The sequence below is a fragment of the Artemia sp. Qi Xiang Cuo genome, chromosome 14, assembly GCF_049724085.1.
Source record: "Artemia sp. Qi Xiang Cuo chromosome 14, ASM4972408v1, whole genome shotgun sequence".
Lineage (NCBI taxonomy): Eukaryota > Metazoa > Arthropoda > Branchiopoda > Anostraca > Artemiidae > Artemia > Artemia sp. Qi Xiang Cuo.
This window is the reverse complement of record NC_142807.1, coordinates 24,440,199-24,462,918: the sequence shown is the minus strand read 5'-3', so window position 1 is coordinate 24,462,918 and position 22,720 is coordinate 24,440,199. Positions and strand designations below refer to the sequence as shown.

The window sequence follows — 22,720 nt, the reverse complement described above, 5'->3', positions numbered from 1 at the left end:
ATTCGATCACCCCACAAATGATTACCAAAAATATGCACAAATGTAACATTTGGAATATTATAACACTTTTTTCAAATCTTTGAAGAAAAGCGAAAAAGTCTAAATACCCCTAACTACGCTTGAAAGCTATTTTAAAAAGAAACTCTTTGGACATTTCCATAGAAATGACCATAGCAGAAGCTTTGAGCCTGGGTGGGGATCCCAGAGGAGTCTAAGCATTTTGACCACAGGTGACTTATTGTTGCGACTTTCTTAAATTTGGTAATTCTTGTGAGCATTTGGAAATCAAAGCTTAAACTCAATAACTGATACTAGGTGTCCTAACATTTTGCTTGGATTAAAAGTGACGAACTAGGATGAACATTTCAACATCTTCCTGGAGCTACTTCAGTCTGCATATTATTCCATTTAATTACACTTAAAATGGATGAGCTTTTCATTTTTTACCTAAGAAAATAGCTGGCACTTCATTTTTCTTCATAGCCAATAAACTATTAAGTGTATTTTGTGTCACTGTAATTGAAGTGTTCTCATGTGAAGTGTTCATCGTGTATTTTTCAATTTGATAAATTTACTCCTTTTAGATGCAGTTTATAATTTGACTGATATTAGGTATTTATCAGTTTATAATTTGGAATGAATCCCCAGAAGAAAAAATGAATAATATCCAAAAGAGCAGCCAAAAGCGATAGAAAAGCAGCAGTTCAGCTTTAGCCTACATAACGTATATTATATAAATAAGCCAAAAAAAAAACTTTAAAATGCATTTTTTTTTAAATTTTAATTAAAAACCAGTTTTTAATACAAGAAGGCTTCTTAGAAATCAAAAAAACCAAAAAAAAAAAAAAACAATCAATATCAAAGTCACCCATTTCAACTGTTTTAAATGTGACAAAACAGATATAGGCAAAGGGCATTATGAAAAAATTTAGCTTCTAAGTTCAAAGTATTCAAAGTTTTTACCCAGATAACTGACGAATTTTGTGATACTGTATTTGAAGTTTTGTATGCAGTAATGCTCGATGAAAAGAAACTACTAATTTTGATAATTATTTATGTTAAGAATAAATAGCTAATAGATACTCCAACTACTCGTATTATGCAAGGGTTCTGAGCCGCCAGAGGCATTTCGTTTCTACCAGATTTCTACTTCTCTTGATGAATAACGAAGAGGACCAGTTTCCAGCCAGCGACTTGTGAATTTTTTAACTCATGAATAGGCTCGAATCTGTTGTAAATTGAAGCTGTGATTTGAGAAACACTGATGAAAACAATAATGTTTGCGGTCAACATTGATCGCGCCGGCGGTGCGCCGCCGACATCTTACCGGCGGCGCGCCGCCGGTGTCTTGCCGGTGGCGCGGAGTGGCGTGCTGTTTTTTGCCCCGCCGACGCCGGTCTTCCCTCATCGGCGTGGTGCCGGGGTCTACATATATTGTAGACAAAAACACGAGTATAAAAGCAAAATCAAGACAAAGAAAACAAGCTAAACTTTAAGGCTGCGTGGCTTTTCAACTTTCCACTTTTCTACAAGTAGGTTGAAGTCAATTATACCCGGCAGGTCTTTTCTGACACCATGAGCATGAGAGGGTCAAGTCGATCGTGTCCGATAGTTGACCTCAATCTGTTTTTGACAATTTTCATCTTGCTAAATATTCGCTCACTTTCGGCCAATGTCACTGCAATGTCACTGCAATAGTTTTTGCAAATGTGAATGCTATGAAAACTAAAGGCAACCCTTGTCTGTTCGCTAGAGAGAACAACTTGGCAAACTCAATGATACTTAGTGCTTTTGCAAAATCTCTGCAAAAGCAACAATAATGTTTCCTCTGTGGACTAGGAATTTTAGGTAGTGAATATTTCTTATAACTTCTTAGAAATGTGAACTTGTGTTCATTGAAGGGCCCACTTATGTTACTTGTAAAATCGTAGCATTGAAATACCAGTTTTTCTTCATTGATACGAGCCTTTCGCAAAACTCGTAGAATATCTTCTTTGGCTCAGATCCTACAATGACGAGTAAACGCTCTTTAGCAGCTCCCTCTCTCTCGATGTACATAGCTAAGCACTCTTCATGGCTGGCAGCGGGTGTTTCGTCTGCGAAGATGCAAAAGATGTCAGCTTCATTAACTTCTGCTGCATTTTTTAAACTAGCTTTGTTCAAACAATCGCAATTAATTTATTATGACTGCTACCCGACAGATAGCTGTTGAAATTCGGCTTCATCTGGTTTTTCATTCCATGGTCCATTTCGATGACGTGTCTCGAAAGAAGATTGGTTAGCTCAATGTAATTTCCCCGTCATGATTCTTCCCAGGAAACACCAACCCTTATTTACTTAGAGTGGTGGTAACATCTAGCAACATGTATACAATGCGGTGGCCAGCGTTTACCCCCCCCCCCTCCCTCCACGATTACCCCCGGAGAATTACCCCCCCCAGAAAATACTCCCCGCGGAAAATAGCCCCGTGGAAAATACCCCCCCCCGTAAAATACCCCCGCAGAAAACATGTCCCCTCCCCGCGGAAAATGAGGCTTTGCAAATTTTAGACTTTTATTTGAGTTTTATTTTTAATTTCCGTAGGGGGAGGAATTTTGGTACTTGTGTATTATGTGCCACTCACTCAAGTTTACGCTGTGTAAAATTCGCGAACACACTGGTTTTTCTGTTAGTTTCTTCGTTACTTTAGAAATAAATTTGGGCTATAGATTTGCATATGTACTTACACGTAGGATATTTGCTAAAATTTCGTAATAGACATCTTTAGGAGTGTCAGAATGCGAGACAAGAGGTGGCTGCGACTGCGAAGCACTAAAACAAGAGGCACCACTAAAGACAACTCTAAGCTCTCTGTTAACTCAAGTTGCACTAAGCAATCTTGCTGTTAGAGATGAATTTGGCTCGTCACAAAGCCTACTACAGTTTTCTTTGAGCTTCCTGGCCGTAAAAATTTTTGAATATCAAATAAAGTGGCCTTTTGCATAATCTTTTGCCTAACCTTCATTTTGGTACCGTTTTTCAGTTCCTCGTTATGATGATTTAGAATGCGAATAGCTCGATAATCAGATTCAAATTCGTAATACCTTTCATCTTTCTTTCTTTGGTCTTATAATGTCGCAAAGCAACAAAACTTTCTAATCTAGAATTAAAAATTGTTTCTTTCCTTTCCAGTTTTAATTCTTCAAACCCTCAATTATATGATTTGTTATAGGGCTTTTGAAAATAAGCAAAAGTGGTCTAGTTTTAAATAAGCTTAATATAACCTTGCAATTCTATCTGCTCATATATTAACAAAATATGTCAGCTGTTTCCGATATTTTGGAAACAATAACAATATTTCCCAACAAGTTTTTCCCCAGTAGAGCCACTAGAATTGTCACGGCTAACGGACCCGCTGAAAAATATCAAGTTTTGCAAGGCTCCACCCGACAAGTCGCTGTCTACGTGGCAAAAAGTTTTTATTTACTTCACGCAGACAAAGCATTAAAATTCGTAGTCCTTCTACAGACTGAAGTCTTTAATGACATTAGACTGGGCCCACTATATATCAAGGTTTGTAGGGCTTGTCTCAACAAGTCATTTTCTAAAGGGGTAATTTTTTTATTTAATTTTCTAAAGGGGCAATTGGTTTCTGTCGAATTTGCTCAGATGAAGCAGTAAATTTTGTTATTCTTCGCCCAGCGAAAGTCTTTTATGACATTACACTGGACCAACAAAATCACAAGTTTTGTAGGGCTCTTCTCTACTAGTCGTTTTTAGGGACCCAATAGATTTCTGTCAACTTCGCGCACATGAAGTAGTAAGTTTCGCCGGGCTTCACCCGACGAAATCCCACCCAGAAGCTTCACTTTGCGCCCAAAGAAAGAAGCTTTTGTGGGGCTTCACCCGACAAAAGTCTTTTCTGAGGTCCTTTAGGGGGGGGGGGTCCCCCCATTCTCCGCCCCTGCATGCACCTCCTAGACTTCAAAAGTTAAGCTATTTCAAAAGAAATCGAAAATTGCATTTTTGTCCTTTTTTGGTTGTGATCCGTGTTACTAGTTGAGGAGTATTATAGTCCTTGATTAGGTGACCAAAATAAACGACTTTTATTTTTCAGCCGAAAAATTTGCTCATTAGATGCACCAGTTTCAAACTTTTGAGGGGTTGACAACTTTACTATTGATGTACATATAGGAAAAGAAGAAATTTGTCATTAGCTTATTTTAAAGCCAGTCTAAGTCCTGATTCAGCAAAAAAGGCCAAGTCCTTATTTGGTGCGAAAGCAAGCAAGATTCTGACTCGGTAAAACAAATTAATTCTTGTATTGCTGCGAAAACCAGCTATATTTTGACTCGATGCAAATGACGACTTAAATAAAAGCTGTACACAGTCCTCTTCCACTGCCGACTTTTCTAGAGGGATTGACAAATAGCACTAAGTTTGAAGGAAAATGATGTAATAATTTTCAGTCCCATGTCCCTTCCAACCAGGGCTGTCAACTTGCATATTTTCGGGGTTTTTTTTCACTCTTTTTACCTCATTACACTCTTTCACTCGAATGATGGAACAATCACCCTTTTTGCCAATTTATAACTAAAATCAATTTTTTTTTTTTATTCTTTTACAAAATGATGATAGAAAAATTTCTAGCGAAGCAAAGAACTTCAAATTGAATTATTTGAGTGCAAATGAAAGATCTTAAGCCGAACCGGCCACCAATGAAAAAAAACCAACAAACATAAAAATCTCTAAAAAAAAAAAAAAAAACGAGACTGTGGCCAGTGGAGAGAAAATTAAAAAAAAACAAAAAAAAAAACGGGTATTTTTCGCCTGTATACAAAAACGGTGTATTAACCACTAAAGACAAAAAAAAAAAAAAAAAAACAAGATAAAACTAAAAACCAATAAAACCACCACCAAAAAAAAAACACAACACTCAAAAAAAAAAAATAAAAAAAAAAAAAAAGTTAAACAATTTATAACTAAAATCAATTTTTTTTTTTATTCTTTTACAAAATGATGATAGAAAAATTTCTAGCGAAGCAAAGAACTTCAAATTGAATTATTTGAGTGCGGATGAAAGATCTTAAGCCGAACCGGCCAGCAATGACAAAAAACAAACAAACAGAAAAATCTCTAAAAAAAAAAAAAAAAACAAGACTGTGGCCAGTGTATATAAAAGGAAAAAAACATAAAAAAAACAACGCGGATATTTCGCCTGTATAAAAACAAAGTGTCTTAAGCACGAAAGACAAAAAAAAAAAATAAAAAATAAATTTATTTTTTTTTTTACTTTTTTTTTTTTTTGGTGGTGGTTTTATTTGTTTTTAGTTTTATCTTGTTTTTTTTTTGTTTTTTTTTGTGTCTTTCGTGCTGAAGACGCCTTGTTTGTATACAGGCGAAATATCCGCGTTGTTTTGTTTCTGTTGTTTTCCTTTTCTCTCCACTGGCCACAGTCTCGTTTGTTTGTTTTTTTTTTTAGAGATTTTTCTCTTTGTTGGTTATTTGAGTGCAAAATATACAACTGCTAATCAGTCTGATCTCTGTAATCTGTGCCTTGCCCCAGTCCTCCAGTCGTCCTTCCAGTATTTAGGAAGAAGTAGATTAAGTAGACCAAATTAAATTTACAAGTAGAAAATCAGATTTAATAAAAGAAATCAAAAGTTGTACTAAAAGAAATCAAAAGGCGCAACCATTCTTCCTGGAAATGCAAAAGTGAGTATGCAGAAAGGTGATGGAGAAGCAATGACCAAAGCCAACCTTTTCCATGTCTACTGTCAAACTGACTACATTCTTCAAAGACTTATTGCAGCATTTTGAAGTGCACATTTGACATCTCTGGGCTTATGATAGCTATTTTTCAGAAATAAAAAACTCATCTTACCAGCCAGTTGCCCAAGAATTTGTTTTGGATGGGGCCCATACTATCAAAATTTACAGAAAAGGGTAATCTATGAATAAGAAGTAGAATTCTAGTTTATGGGCTTCTTGATAACTTGGAAAATAGTTTGAGTTAGGCGAATGAAACTATGATGAATAAATTCAGGGCCAAAAATATACCCTGGGAGGTTTTAGGTTTTAGAAGGAATTTAGGTTAACCATACAGAAAGATCGCTAGAAAATAGTTACCAGGCTTTAAAGAGCTAAAGAAGGTTTGAATATGGAATCAAGGGCAGAAAAAGCAGCGAAAACGAATTTTAGGTGGCGCATTCAAAGTTCCTTGTGCCAATGGCAAAAAGGGTGTATCTGCAGAAATAGGAAAAAAAGAACAAAGATTGGCATTTTGTCTGGTAGAATATTTCTTCATGAGCACAATTTTAGATCCAATCCCACTAATGAGGAATTTCAAGATTAGAGGGGGATTATTATCTCTTTACTCTACTTTTCATATTTACCTTGCCTTAATTGCACTTGCAAGCATTAAGAATTTACAAGTTCTTCAACTGACCGACATTAGCGTGAAAAAGCTATATTCTGTGTAATACTAAGTATTTTTTTAAGTTCTCTCCCCTCCCCCCAGGGGGGACACCCTCTTTATGCTACACTTATGCACCTAGCAGAAATTTGACGGGAGCGCTACCTAGCAATGCGATTTCATTCCAAGAACGACAATGCCATCTCGTAATCAAAGATTATATTCAATGTGAAAAGGCAACCAGGCTCGTTTAACCCTTTGCCGCCGGATCATACTGTTGAATCCACCATAAATCTTGACAAGAAAATAAATTGTGTTCTGGTTGGTGTTACAGCAAGCAAAGTGGATTAATACCCTACCTTTTGTTGCCTCAGTTCGACTGCTTTGTATGACCTTATTAATTTGAACGAAACTTCAGAGTTTGATTCTCCAAATCACGAAGATAGCAAGAAATTTATCGAAAAGCAGATGATGCTTGCAAAAACGGCTGTGTTTTGTATTGCACTGTCACACAGACCCCTTTACTGCAACTGAGAATATCCTTATGACTATCCTAACCGTCGAGTAGGCCAGTTTTTTCAGAAATTCTGACGGTGAAAAGAATCCTGTGTGGGATAGATTCCAGCACTAACAGTGGACTGAAACAAATTTAAAATATTCTGTTTTTTCAACTGGTTTCATATTTTTCTTAACTTTTTGAGCTCAGCGATTCTACGTTGGCACTGCGAAGTACTGTTAAGTCTACCCTGCTAGACTGTTTGAGAGAGGCCAGTGGCTTGCGTGAATGGCCTGAAAACCCACACTTTGAAGAGAAACTTTGCTTGTATGAGCTTGAAGCCTTTGCTACCAACTCCATGCCACATGTTCGCCAAAAGTCACAAGGTGAATATGAAACCACCGAAATCTATGCCACGTGGTTGCTTAAAGCCGTGTTGAAAGGAATACCTGAAACAGCGAGTGAAATTCATACAGTTGGTAATAAGTATGATCGAATTTTTGGTCACAATGATCCAAATGGTGGCTATATATATCTGAAGGACTTCACCTGGGTGTCACCAGTTACGTAGCCACTGCTCGACAGTCTATTCCTTCTCGAAGAGCTAAGAAATTGGAAACTGGACAAAGATTGTTGCAAATAATATAAGCAGCTTAAGTACTGCCGACACCTTGCGTGTATGGCTCTCTGAAGGATTTGAGGACAGGGTGAGATCTGTATGTTTGCTTCATGATGTTGATTTGCTCAATTTCTGGGAATTTCTCTGTAGCGGACATGAGGAGGCGGACACCAGAATGGCTCTGCACTTTGCCTTTTGCTTCAGAAAGGCTTTGAAAGGGTGACTGTTTGCGCTAATAATACTGATGTAGTTGTGATATTAGTGGACCAATTCCCTCGTCTCCTTAACATTTTTCCTCCGGAGAATGTTGTGCCTCAACTCCTCGTGAATTTTCCAAATTATTATGTTCCCATAGACCTTTCGTTCCAGAGAACGGAGAAGCAAATGTTGAACTCTCTGGCATTCATTCACTGTATTTCGGGGTGTAACACAACGGGTTACTTTTTCTCCAAAGGAAAACGAATATTTCTAGCTTCCGTTAAGAACGGTGTGTAAGTGGAGATTCAGAGTGCAATACAGAAGTTGAGAAATGAAAACTTCACGGGAACCAGTATGTTCTCCTTTCAAGGTGTTGCAAGAAAGCTGCAGCGCTTATGGAAGGGATCTTAATCAGTTTTCTCTCAGTGATTTTCGAGTACACTTGTACCCTCGTAAGAAGGAGCTGAAAGTGTTGCCTCCTACAAAGGAAACGTTTGTGGAACATTCCAAGCGTTCTTACTATCAGCTTGCAATCTGGAATGCCCCATTAAAACCATTCTGCCAAGCCCTTTGAATTATGGATGGAAATTTTCTGGACAAGACGTTTTTTCTGTTGTTTCGAGCGCTTCCTCGCTTCCGTCAGGATATTCACAACTCTTTTGTGACTGTAGCAAAAGTGCACCAAGAACTGTAAATGCCTTACTCGATTTTATGATGTTTTTTGTGCTTGTCCCGGAAAGTGTGATTATTCGCCCAAAGAAGTATAACATTTGCATAATTTGTGGTCATTCTCTTTAGATTCTTTTTTTTTTATTCATCGAAAGCTCTATTTCTGCAGCTATTTTTGTTTATTTTGGACGTGGTTCTGACGAGGCTAGGATTAAATATCTCTGCACTTTCATTTATTCCAAGTGGCTTCTGTTTTGATGCCACTAACGGAATGGAGTTGCAAAGGTGTTGTCACCTTCCTGTGCAGCCTTAATTTCTCTGTTCTTCCCCCTTTGAATATAACTCTAATGTAAGTACAGGAAAGTTGGTTTCTGTTGTCACCACTTTGGTATAATTTAAATGTGCAATTAAGAAGATAGATCTGATTGTGCTCATAATTTTTTCTTTTTTCTCTCGTTACCTTATTCTGTTTCACATTCCAAGTTCAAACCTCTCATCTAGGTCGAAAAACAGAAAATATAGCTGATGACGTCTCCGAATATGCAAATTAGGCGATATCTCCTTTGGTACACAAAATTTTCGTTGCACACGCCTATATTCGTTTTCAGCAACCATTTCTTCCCCTGATAAATTCCTCAAACCTGCTTTAGCTCGTTGAAAACTGTGATGTTAGAATTTCATTAACTGGGTCTCTGACTATTTGTTTCATCTCGTTCGAACTGGAGCCACTAGAAGATTTTTAATCTGTAAGATTGGGAGACCAGAGTATCAAAATTGCCATTCTTATTCTACTTCCCATAGAAAGAATTTCGCTGAAAGGTAAGCATGTTCACAGCTTGTTTGGACTAGCACAATGCAAGGATTTTCAATTTTAAATGACTGTGGAACCAACAAGGACCTGCAAACCACGGAGGCCTTAAACTTATAAAGGTGACTTTGCAACAATGAGAAATGAGACTTCCGATCTTCTGAGGCAAGTACCTCCTCTTCAGTCTTTCCATGATAGTGTTCAGATCGATTTCAAGCTTATCAGACAAGTACCTTGAACCAAAGAGACAAAATGAACGGATCTTCAGAGGCTTATGCAACTTTCAAACCCTTTCTGCCTTCCGGATAAATATCCTAGATAGGTGTGTGCCCAATAAGATTTTGCACAAGAAATCCGAGACCACTGACCTTTATGGTTCGCGTGTTACTTGGGTTAAACCCATTTAGTTCAGTTTGACGAATATTTAAACAGATTTCCTTAAAAATCACCTTCTGACGACAAATATTTTCGTAACGTGTGCAACGGCCAATATATGACAGGTTTAACTATGATCCCTTTATCATCAATTGTAGAAACAGTCAATAGTTCATATTCCTGTTTCGTCATGTTTCTTTATGGACCATGTTTCGAAGTGTTATTGTTATTTTATTATGAGTGGCCTCATTGAAATGAGCCTAAGCCAAGTCATTGCTTAAAGAAATGGAAGGATCATGTTTCTATTGTTTTTTTCCGAAAAATAATGGCATTTTATTTCTATTATTGTTACCCTATTCATCCTTTATGGACTAATTCATCAAAAAAAGACTAAAAAAAGGAAAAAAAGACAATAATTAACCCCTCTTTGATCAGTCTAATCAAGGAAAATAAAAATTTCATAACATTACCAACAGACTTAGACTTAGCGGCAAACTAGTAAAAGTTTTGTGGAAAATTTAAACTTTCTGTTGCCTTAAAAATCAAACTAAAGTTGTTGTTTTTTTCAATTCTCGGACAGACAGAGTAGATTCTGTTCTTGGTAGTAGCGTATATGGAGTCCCGCATTCCAGAGGGAAACTTTATGCTGGAATAACCCCTCAACAGTTGGGAAAAGACATGAAAGGAATTTTACTATTTAATTTCGAAAAACAAGAATCGTGAACAGCTAAAAAGGAAAACAAATATATATGCAGAAAGACTTAGCTTGAAGAAAATTGATACTTAAATCACGAACTTCTTTAAAAGTTTTCGACATTTGACATGAATAATAGTTTTGTAATTCGTAAAAAAATATTCGAAAAAAAAATCCGAAAGAAAGTTAAGAATGTCAAAAAAAATGAAAAAATCGATGAAGTAGGAGGGCCAAAGAAGAACAAAGAAGAGCATTTGACATGATAATAGTTTTGTAATTCGAAATAAAGTTTAAATTGTAAAAAAATAGATGAAGTAGGAAGGCCATACTTGAAGAAATGTGGTACTTAAATACTTAAATTCCAAGAAAAGTGGAATATTAACATTAAAAGAACTTTGCTATTGAAATTCAATAAATAAGAATCATAAATTGTTTAAAAAACTGAAAGAAAAACTATGAACTGGAAAGGCTTACTTAAAAAAGTGTGGTATTTAACTCCTTAAATTAATTTTTTACGCTTGGGGATGCCACCATAGGGTGGTGTCCGTCTGAACATGTTATGCAGTGTAATATACACTTCCCTCAAGATGATAAGACAATCTTATGAGTATCCAGGTGTTATGCTTAAGGGAGGAAAACCATAATGGACATGTTCAAGTTAAAAAAAGACAAAACTCTTAGCTAAGGGAAACCCAGGAGCGTTTATTGCAGTGGATTCGTGGTAATACCTCACTTTTTTGTAATACAGAGGAAATCTTGGTCCCATTTCGTCCAATCAAAGGATATAGATTATTAACTAGGGCTTAATAAAGATCTAGCCCTTCAATGGGTAGGATTGTGAACCTGCTAGCACTTTCTGAATGTCTTTTTGTGACTTTATTTATTTTAGGAATGCATTTATCTAAAATATTATGTATATCTCCATTTTTATGGTATGAAAAATAGTTTGAGGGGATTTTGTGGAAGGAAATACATTCTAAAATTCTAAAAAAAAAACCTGAAAAAATTAAAAGTTGGGAGTAAAATTTGAGACAAGAGTAAACATGACAATACAAAAAAAATAAATAAAAGGAACACTTTTACATCTTCTTGCAGAAAAAAAAAGAAATCTATTATCAATTCAAAAGGAAAATGATCTGGCTTCTTGAGAGGGGAAGGAGGGAAGCAACAGACTAAAATTGTGAAAATTTAATAATATCTGGGTAGGCGCCAGCCCCAAAAGACATTTCCAGGTAAAAATATTTTTCAGCATCCTGTAATTTTGCAAATCCATAATCTGTAGACGGAAATGTCCCCCTTTCCTTAGCATAACTAAGTAAAGATAAATAAACAATAACAGCTTTTCAGCAGTATCAACTCTATACGTCCTGCAACTGCCCTATCCTTTTTGGCAGCTGCCCAGTTACCTTGCGCCAACCTACAACTCTGCCTGGTATACTAGAGCCAAATGAAGTTGCCAATTCCTCTTATAGGCATAATACGTCCCATCACAGCCCTATTCCAAAATTACTTACTGCTCCTCCTTCAGAATTTTTGATGCTCAATTAGACATCACTAAACATAATCTCATGAAAAATCAAGTAAATCGACTCATTTAGATCAAGCATTAAGATAAATGTCCATATTAATCGTTTATCCTGTATGGACCACGTGATTTTTCAGGAACAAATACGCCACCATAGGGCAATACATCCTCTAAACTTGGTAAGCTCAATATATAGTTTTCTTTACTTTTAAATTGAATGGGTATCTCAGAATTTTCAGTCTACAGCAATTTAGTCCTGATTGGGGCAAAATTGTAGTTTGGAATCATAAAATGGCAAAAATGCTACTTTCCCGAAGCACAATCTTTTTGGTCGCTTAAAAAGTACATTTGAACTTTAATTTCCGTTCGAATGAGCCCTCTCCTGATCATTTAGGACTGTCGGTTCAATATAATCAGCCCTTGGAAAAAAATTAAACAAATAAACACCCATCCGTAATCTCTCTTCTTGGAAAAAAAAATAATCAAAATTCCACATTTTTGTAGATAGGGCTTGAAATCTCTACGATGGTTTTTTTTTGACTTGCTGAATATAATGGTGTAAACTTTATTAGGATCACTCGTCTGTTTGGTGACGTTTCCTGCTTTTTTTAATCAGGCAAATTTTCTCAGGCGCGTTTAGCATTAATAGGTAACATTAAACTTAAATGAATCTTAGATATTTGGAATCAGTATAAAAAAAAGTTTATTTTTTAGATGTATTGATTGTTATCAAACTTGCTTTTTGTAGAGTTTTGGTTGCTGTTAACCCAAGTAGTTTCAGAATCCCAGCGCTCTGACTCATGGGTAAAATTGAGAAACTACACAAAAAGGGCGATAGAGAAAATTTACAGCTCTTTTTTATTCTACAGAAGAAGGCCAAAATAATTTTTTTTTATTGCAAAAATCATTCTACTATTCAATCTTTTTTTCTTTTCTTTTTTTTACCATCAAACCCTGAATCGAGGGTGCCAACATTAAAGTTACCATTGAAATAGAAAAGTGTATTCCCTGTTACTCTTTAGAACTATTAAATACAAAAAAAACAAGTTTTTCCAGCTGAAGGTAAGGAGCAACATTAAAACTTAGGACGAAAGGACTTTATTACGTATATGAGGGGGTTCATCCCCTAGTCAATACCTTACTCTTTACGTTAAAGTTTGAATTTTGTTCCAATTCTTTAAGAAAGACCCCTGAATCACAAATTTTTAAAGTACTAAAAAAACTTTAGCGTAAAGAGCAAGGCATTGACTAGGGGGAGAACCCCTACATATACGTAATAATCTCTGCTCAAATAAAAAGTTTATTTTTTAGATGTATTGATTGTTATCAAACTTGCTTTTTGTAGAGTTTTGGTTGCTGTTAACCCAAGTAGTTTCAGAATCCCAGCGCTCTGACTCATGGGTAAAATTGAGAAACTACACAAAAAGGGCGATAGAGAAAACTTACAGCTCTTTTTTATTCTACAGAAGAAGGCCAAAATAATTTTTTTTTATTGCAAAAATCATTCTACTATTCAATCTTTTTTTCTTTTCTTTTTTTTACCATCAAACCCTGAATCGAGGGTGCCAACATTAAAGTTACCATTGAAATAGAAAAGTGTATTCCCTGTTACTCTTTAGAACTATTAAATTAAAAAAAACAAGTTTTTCCAGCTGAAAGTAAGGAGCAACATTAAAACTTAGGACGAAAGGACTTTATTACGTATATGAGGGGGTTCATCCCCTAGTCAATACCTTACTCTTTACGTTAAAGTTTGAATTTTGTTCCAATTCTTTAAGAAAGACCCCTGAATCACAAATTTTTAAAGTACTAAAAAAACTTTAGCGTAAAGAGCAAGGCATTGACTAGGGGGAGAACCCCTACATATACGTAATAATCTCTGCTCGTTTTAAGTTTTAATGTTGCTCCTTACTTTCAGTTGAAAAAACTTGTTTTTATATTTAATTTCTGATCGTTTTTTAAATGATGCTGGGAGATCTGGCACCCCCTTCATTTCCCTCCCCTTGAAAACTTCCTTGGAAAGATCCTCCCACATAGTCCCCTCTCCCCGATCCCCCCCCCACCAGAAAAAATCCCCTACCCCTAAAAGCGTCTGTATACTTCCCAATAACCAATACTATATGCAAACAATTGGCAAAGTTCATAACTTGTAGCCCTTTCCCTGGGGACTCTGGGGGATTAAGTCATCCTCAAAGACATAGTTATTATATTTATTGACTATGCTGAACAAAATACATATCTCAAAACTTTGATCGAGTGACTTTAGAAAAAAATGAGCGTGGGAGGAAGCATAGTTGCCCTACAACTTTTTTTGGTCACTCATAAAGCACATTAGAACTTTTAATTTCTTTTCGAATAAGCCCTCTCGCGATATTCTAGGACCACTGAGTCGGTACAATCATCCCTGGAAAAAGAAAACAAAAACCTGTACAGCTTGAAACCTGTACAGTAGGGTTTCTCTGATACGCTGAATCTGATGGTGTGATTAAGATTCAATGAATTTTAGGGTGTTTTTTTTTCCATTTTTTAAAAAATAAGGCAAATTTTCTCAGGCTCGTAACTTTTGATGGGCAAGCCTTCAAATTTATGTAGGGTAATTGAAATCAGCATAAAAATCCGATTCTTTTGATGTATCTATTGATATCAAAGTTTCGTTTTTTAGAGTTTTGAATACTATTAAGTCGGGTCGTTCCTTTCTTACAGTTCGTTACCACGAACTGTTTGATTAATAAATACTTACGTCAACCATTATCATGATCTAATTCAGCCAAAATAGTTTAGTAATCGAAACACGTATTTCATAGCTTATGATCTTTAATAATGCATAACTAGAACAAAAAATGGTCCTCTGGCGACTAAAATTCAAGTGCGAGTCCCCAGGGAAGAGTTTAGGTTTAGTTGATGTAGTTTAGCTCAGCTCTGGGCTACCTAAAAATTTTGAGTCCCACGTAACGCAGTTTCAATACCAACTTAAGCTCAATTTTCTTATCACAGTCCTAATAAAACAGAAAATACACGGATCAAAAAGTGGTTTCACATCGGGTAACTAGTTCACTCACACTGGTTTGGGGATTCGTAGCTTACTAATCATAGAACAGTAAACTTGGTTTGTTCTAAGTAACTTATTTTACAGGATGGTAACGTGAAGCCACTAACTGCCAGTTTTCCCCCAGGTTTTTGTGCTTTGGATAACACGCCATATTCAATTTTAGGTATTCATTTTGGTAAGAAATGCTGTAGAAAGCATAGATGTCACATTTGACTACATGGGCTGCATTAGTACGGCAGATGCCTCGGTCAGTGAACAAATTGAAGTCGATATAGATAGTCTTGCACCTGATTTAGCAGTTGAATATTGTAGTACTTACTGTCTTGAAAATTTATTTAAAGATTTTGCCATGAACATCCCTATTGATGGAGGTTTTAAGGATTTGCTAGTTTGTACATGCTACGAGCGTGAAATCATGAGCGAGCTAAGTAGGTTTTATCCAGACTCTTGCAATGTTTATTGTCCAAGGAAATATTCGGACATGAAAGATTATGTCTGTGGTAGTGGAGAATATTTCACAAGCTGGTATAGACTGAGAGAAGAGGACGATATTTTTCCAGAGGAAGATTCAACTGCAGAAAACCTGCTGGGTAGCTCCACGACAGTAAGAAAGAACTTTCGCTTCATGTCTCTTATATCAGTATTAGCATTTTTAAAATATTTTGAACTACTGTAAAGACTTGTTTATCGATTAAAATCCAAATAATACTCTAGTAAAGCCATAATAATCCCTGTTTTTTTTTTTTTTTTTTTTTTTTTTTTTTTTTTTTTTTTTTTTTTTTTTTTGTAAACTGACAACGGGATAATCAGTAAAACTTAGTTGGATTTTCGGAACCCAGTTTGAGTGTCTTTGAATTTGAAGTTAGGGCAGCAGCCTGCTAATTTCAGTAACCAAGAAATTGAAAGGAATCTCAAAACAGGGTCCCCAACTTCTAATTTAGGGGCTCAGGAAAAATCAATGAAGTGATGTAGTTGAGATGATAGTACTTCCATATATACTTGATACCAGTTACGCATTACCAGATAAAATTGTTGAGCTAATAAAATAAAAGTCTATTGTATATATACAATAGCCTGCTAATTTCAGTAACCAAGAAATTGAAAGGAATCTCAAAACAGGGTCCCCAACTTCTAATTTAGGGGCTCAGGAAAAATCAATGAAGTGATGTAGTTGAGATGATAGTACTTCCATATATACTTGATACCAGTTACGCATTACCAGATAAAATTGTTGAGCTAATAAAATAAAAGTCTATTGTATATATAGATGAGTAGAGATGACCCTATTGATACAAACGGGAGTCCATATATGGGCATAGCCTCCCTAGGGAGAACACGTGGTTAATGGGGTCAATGACCTCTTTCTCCATGGTCTCTTTCTCCAGGTGTGTTTTTGGCACGCTCTCAGCGAATGTTATGATCCAGAAATAATATTTGTTGTTGTTTCCTAGGCAAATGTTGTTATTGAGTCATTAATCAAATTGTTTCCGGGCAAGGTTAATGAATGTCTGACAGATGACGTCAAGTTAATTAATGTCTTTGATGTATTTCCAAAGAGAATGTTTCCGAGGCAAAGTTTAGATCACACATGACAGATGATGTCATGATTGATTGATTGACATGAAAGGGGAATTAATTTGTTGTTTCTAAAGAGAATTGATTTGACACGAAAGGGAATTAATTTGTTGTTTCTAAAGAGAACTGTTTCCAAGCGAATTTTTAGATCTTAGCGATGAAGAGATTGATTCACGAAAGGGTTTCCAAATAATTTGAAATGTATCAGCGCAGAGATGCCAAACAAAAGGAACACGCTGAAATTACGTTTAGGGATTATTTGGGCGAAACCGTTTTAGTCATTTTATGGAATTATTTCGGCGAAACAGTTGGAGACATTTTAAAAGATGATTTAAAAGAGGATTTTAGAAGAGGATTTGAGGGTGAAACTCTGTGGTCGTTATAATACACAAGTTCCATTTGAACAGTGTTGTGAGGTCCTCTACCCCAACCCCAAAGGGTTCCAATCCCCCTACCCCAACCCCGAAGGAAGCCCCCGGTGCTCAAAGGTCCCCCAAGCTCCCAAAGGGCCCCCGGCCCCCCAAAGGCCCTCCCCCCGTCCCCAAAGGGCCCCCCGGCTCCCAAAGGGCCCCCAGCCCCCCAAAGGGCCCCCCGGACCCCCAAAGGCCCATCGGGCTCCCAAAAGACCACCGGGCTCCCAAAGGGCCCCCCCGACCCCCAAAGGCCCTCCCCCGGTCCCCCAAGGTCCCCCGGGCTCCCAAAGGACCAATCGGCCCTCAAGTGCCCCCCAGACTCCCAAAGGCCCTCCCCGGGCCCCCAAAGGCCCCCCGGGCTCCCAAAGGACCACCGGGCTCCCAAAGGGCCCCCCGGCCCCCCAAAGGCCCTCACCCGGTCTCCAAAGGGCCCCCCGGCCCTAAAGGGCCCCCCAGGCCCCCAAAGTCCCCCCAGCACCCCAAAGGCCCCTGAGCTCCCATTTTTTAATACTTTTTATGGCTTTATTATATCTTTTCAGAACAAGTTATTTTCTTAATGTCCATGCTAAACCCATTTTACAAGTTGAAGTACCCATCCCTTTCACCCACAACTTAACTATACTGATTTTTGAATGCTCCAACACCAAGCAATACTTTTCAAAGCAATTTCAGAACAAATTCTTTTCTTAATGTCCTTCCTAAACCCATTTTACAAATTGAAGTACCCATCCTTTACACCCACAACTTTACTATACTGATTTTTGAATGCTCCAACACCAAGCAATACTTTTCAACGGCATTTCAGAACAAGTTCTTTTCTTAATATCCCTCCTAAACCCATTTTACAAGTTGAAGTACCCATCCTTTTCACCCACAACATTACTTTACAGCTCTTGAAGGCCACAACACAGAGCAATACTTTTCAAAAGGCATTTCAGAACAAGTTATTTTCTTAATGTCCCTTCTAAACCAATTTTACAACTTGAAGTACCCATCCTTCTCACCCACAATTTTACTTTACAGCTTTTGAATGCTACAACACCAAGAAATACTTTTCAAATGACATTTCAGAACAAGGTCTTTTCTTAATGTCCCTCCTAAACCCATTTTACAAGTTGAAGTTCCCATCCTTTTCACCCACAACTTTATTTTACAGCTTTTTAAATGCCCCAACACCAAGCAATACTTTTCAAAAGGCATTTCAGAACAAGTTATTTTCTTAATGTCCCTTCTTAACCTATTTTCCAACTTGAAGTACCCATCCTTCTCATCCACAACTTTACTTTACAGCTTTTGAATGCCCCAATACCAAGAAATACTTTTCAAAAGGCATTTCAGAACCAGTTCTTTTCTTAATGTCCCTCCTAAACCCATTTTACAGGTTGAAGTACCCATACTTTTCACCCACAACATTACTTTACAGCTCTTGAAGGCCACAACACCAAGCAATAATTTTCAAAGGGCATTTCAGAACAAGTTATTTTCTTAATGTCCCTTCTAAACCTATTTTCCAACTTGAAGTACCCATCCTTCTCACCCACAACTTTACTTTACAGATTTTGAATGCTCCAACACCAAGCAATACTTTTCAAATGTCATTTCAGAACCATTTCTTTTCTTAATGTCCCTCCTAAGCCCATTTTACAAGTTGAAGCACCCATCCTTTTCACCCAGAACTTTACTTTACAGCTTTTGAATGCCCCAACACCTAGCAATACTTTTCAGAAGGCATTTCAGAACCAGTTCCTTTCTTAATATCCCTCCTAAACCCATTTTACAAGTTGAAGTACCCATCCTTTTCACACACAAAATTACTTTACAGCTCTTGAAGGCCACAACACCAAGCAATACTTTTCAATGCATTTCACAACAAGTTCTTTTCTTAATGTCCCTCCTAAGCCCTTTTTACAAGTTGAAGTACCCGTACTTTTCACCCGCAACTATACTTTACAGCTTTTTGAATGCCCCAACACCAAGCAATACTTTTCAAAGGGCATTTCAGAACAAGTTATTTTCTCAATGTCCCTTCTAAACCTATTTTCCAACTTGAAGTACTTATATTTTTCACACACAACTTTACTTTACAGTCTTTTGCATACCACAACACCAAGAAACATTTTTCAAAAGACATTTCAGAACAAGTTTTTTTCTTAATGTCATTCATAGACCAATTATACAAGTTGAAGTAGCCATCCTTTTCACCCACAACTTTACTTTACAGCTTTTTGGATATCTCAACACCAAGAAATACTTTTCAAAAGACATTTCAGAGCAAGTTCCTTTCTTAATATCCCTTCTAAGCTCATTTTCCAAGTTTAAGCATCCTTTCTTTTTACCCACAATTTGACTTTACAGCTGTGTGGATACCCCAAAACCAAGAAATACCTTTAAAAAGGCATTTCAGAGCAACATCTTTTCTTAATGTTCCTTCTAAAACCATTTTACAAGTTGAAGTTCCCATCCTTTTCACCCATATCTTTACTCTACAGCTTTTTGGATACCTCAACACCAAATATACCTTTCAAAAGGCATTTCAGAGCAAGTTCCTTTCTTAAAGTCCCTTCTAAACCCATTTTCCAACTTGAAGTACCCATCCTTTTCACCCACAACTTTACTTTACAGCTTTTTGGATATCTCAACACCAAGCTATACTTTTCAAAGGGCATTTCAGAGCAAGTTCCTTTCTTAATGTTCCTCCTAAACCAATTTTACAAGTTGAAGCATCCATCCTTTTCACTCACAACTTTACTTTACAGCTTTTTGGATGCCTCAACACCAAGAAATACCATTAAAAAGGCATTTCAGAGCAACTTATTTTCTTAATGTCCCTTCTAAACCCATTTTCCAACTTGAAGTACCCATCCTTTTCACCCACAACTTTACTTTACTACTTTTTGGATACCTCAACACCAAGCAATACTTTTCAAAAGGCATTTAAGAGCAAGTTCCTTTCTTAAAGTCCCTCCTAGACCCATTTTACAAGTTGAGGCATCCATCCTTTTCACCAACAACTTTACTTTACAGGTTTTTGGTTCTTTTGAATGTGCCAATATCATGCAATACTTTTCAAAGACATTTCAGAACAAGTTCTTTTCATAATTTCCATTGTAAACCTATTTTACAAGTTGAAGTAACCCTCCTTTTCACCCACAACTTTGCTTTACAGCTTTTGAATGCTCCAACACCAAGCAATACATTTCAAAAGGCATTTCAGAACAAGTTCTTTTCTTAATGACCGTCCTAAATCCATTTTACAAATTGAAGTTCCCATCCTTTTCCTCACAACTGTACTATAAGGCTTTTCGAATACCCCAACATCAAGTAATACTTTTCAAAAGCATTTCAGAACAAGTTCTTTTCTTAATGTCCTTCCTAAACCCATTTTACAAGTTGAAGTAGCCATCCTTTACAACCAACACCTAGCAATACTTTTCAAAAGGCATTTCAAAACAAGTTCCTTTCTTAATGTCCCTCCTAAACCCATTATACAAGTTGAAGTACTCATCCTTTTCACCACAACTTTACTATACGACTTTTTTTTCTTAATGTCCCTCCTAAACCCATTTTACAAGTTGAAGTACCCAACTTTTTCACCCAGAACTATCTTAATGTCCCTCCTAAACCCATTTTACAAGTTGAAGTACCCATCTTTTTCACCACAACTTTACTTTACAACTTTTTTTTTTCACCACAGCCTACGTACGCGCGCGTACGTAGGCTAACCTAATCTAACTTAACCTAACCTAACATAACTTAATCTAGCCTAACCTAACCTAACTTAAACCTGGAGAGACGGTTAGCTAGCTAACCTAACCTACCTACCCTGCCTTAACCTAATCTAACCTAACTTAATCTAGTCTAACCTAACTTAATCTAGTCTAACCTAATCTAACCTAACCATACTCGCCGGAAAATCCCCCAAGGTCGACTTTGTATTTCTCTCTCACTATGCATGCTAGTTGGAGATTTTTATTTTCTTTGAAAAAAATTAGAATTGAACTGTAGATTTATTCTTTTCCCTAAGAAAATTCAGAAGAAAACTTTAAATTTCTTTGTGTCTTTTTGAAATTACGAACTGTAGTGAAAGATTTTAATTTTTCTCTGGAGAAATTAGAATTGGACTGTAAGTTTTTTAATAAAATTCGGACTTGAGTTAACTTTTTATGATCAATTTAAAACTTTTTCTATCTTCTATGAAAAATTTAGAGCAGTAATTTTAAATTTTTTCATCTCTTTGAGAAAAATCTGAACTGAAGTGGAAAATTTTTATTTTTCTTGAAAAATAGAATTGATCTGTAACTTATTTCTTCTCATATGGATAGTTAGGAAAAGAACTTGAACTTTTATTCACATGAATGAGAAAATTAGCTCCTTATTTTCATTGAGAAATATTCACGATCATTTTGTAACTTTTCCTATTTTCTACAAAAATTTGGAGGAGAATTTTAAATTTATGTCTTTGGGAAAACATTTGAATTGAAGTGGAACCTTTTTATATTATTAGGAAAAATAGAATTGATCAAAAAATAATTTCTTTTTCATTGAGAAAATTCAGAAGAGAGCTTGAACTTTTCTTCACTTCATTGAGAAATTTCAAATAGAACTTTAAATTTCCTTTTGTCTTTGTGAAATTAAGAATTGAAATGGAAGATTTTTATTTTCTTTGGAGAAATTAGAATTGAAGTGTAAGCTTTTTAATAAAATTCAGAAGATAACTTGAACTTTCTATCTTCTATAAAAAAATTTGGAACAGTATTTTAAATTTTTTCGTCTCTTTGAGAAAAATCTGAACTTAAGTTGAAACTTGCATGATATTGTAGTGTGCACAAAAAAAAATCTGAACTGAATTGGAAACTTGGATGATATTGTGGTGTGCACAAAAGTTGGAAAGTAAAGTTCTGGTGAAAAGGATAGGTATCTCAACTTGTAAAATGGGATTAGGAGGAACATTAAGAAAAAAACTTGTTCTGAAATGCCTTTTGAAAAGTATTGCTCGGTATTGTGGGCCTTTAAAAAGCTGTTAAGTATAGTTCTGGGTGAAAATGTTGGGTACTTCAACTTGTAAAATGGGTTTAGGAGTGACATTAAGAAAAAAGTTGTAAAGTAAAGTTGTGGTGAAAAAGATGGGTACTTCAACTTGTAAAATGGGTTTAGGAGGGACATTAAGAAAGGAACTTGTTCTGAAATGTCTTTTGAAAAGTATTGCTAGGTGTTGGGGCATTCAATAAGCTGTAAAGTAAAGTTGTGGGTGAAAAGGATGGGTACTTCAACTTGTAAAATGGGCTTAGGACGGACATTAAGAAAGGAACTTGTTCTGAAATGTCTTTGAAAAGTATTGCTTGATGATAAGGCATTCAAAAAGCTGTAAAGTATAGTTGCGGGTGAAAAGGGTGGGAACTTCAACTTGTAAAATTGGTTTAGGAAGGATATTAAGAAAATAGCTTGTTCTGAAATACCTTTAGAAAAGTATTGCTTGGTGTTATGGGCATTCAAAAAGCTCTTAAGTATAGTTCTGGGTGAAAAACTTGGGTACTTCAACTTGTAAAATGGGTTTAGGAGGGACATTAAGAAAAAAAGTCGTAAAGTAAAGTTGTGGTGAAAAGGATGAGTACTTCAACTTGTAAAATGGGTTTAGGGGGAACATTAAGAAAGGAACTTGTTGTGAAATGTCTTTTGAAAAGTATTGCTTTGTGTTGGTTGTAAAGGATGGCTACTTCAACTTGTAAAATGGGTTTAGAAAGGACATTAAGAAAAGAACTTGTTCTGAAATACTTTTTTAAAAGTATTGCTTGATTTTGGGGTATTCGAAAAGCCTTATAGTACAGTTGTGAGGAAAAGAATGGGTACTTCAATTTGTAAAATGGATTTAGGACGGTCACTAAGAAAAGAACTTGTTCTGAAATGT

At 36.2% G+C, this 22,720-nt stretch overlaps 1 protein-coding gene across 1 annotated transcript in view; it reads left to right on the top strand.

Moving 5' to 3' along the window:
* The window catches only part of LOC148944289 (uncharacterized), an 84,942-nt gene that overhangs the window by 18,966 nt on the left and 43,256 nt on the right, over window positions 1-22,720 (top strand). The window contains exon 2 of the mRNA XM_089100089.1: window positions 14,991-15,431. Coding sequence (XP_088956215.1) covers window positions 14,991-15,431 — 441 coding nt within the window. The remainder of the gene's footprint in view (window positions 1-14,990; window positions 15,432-22,720) is intronic.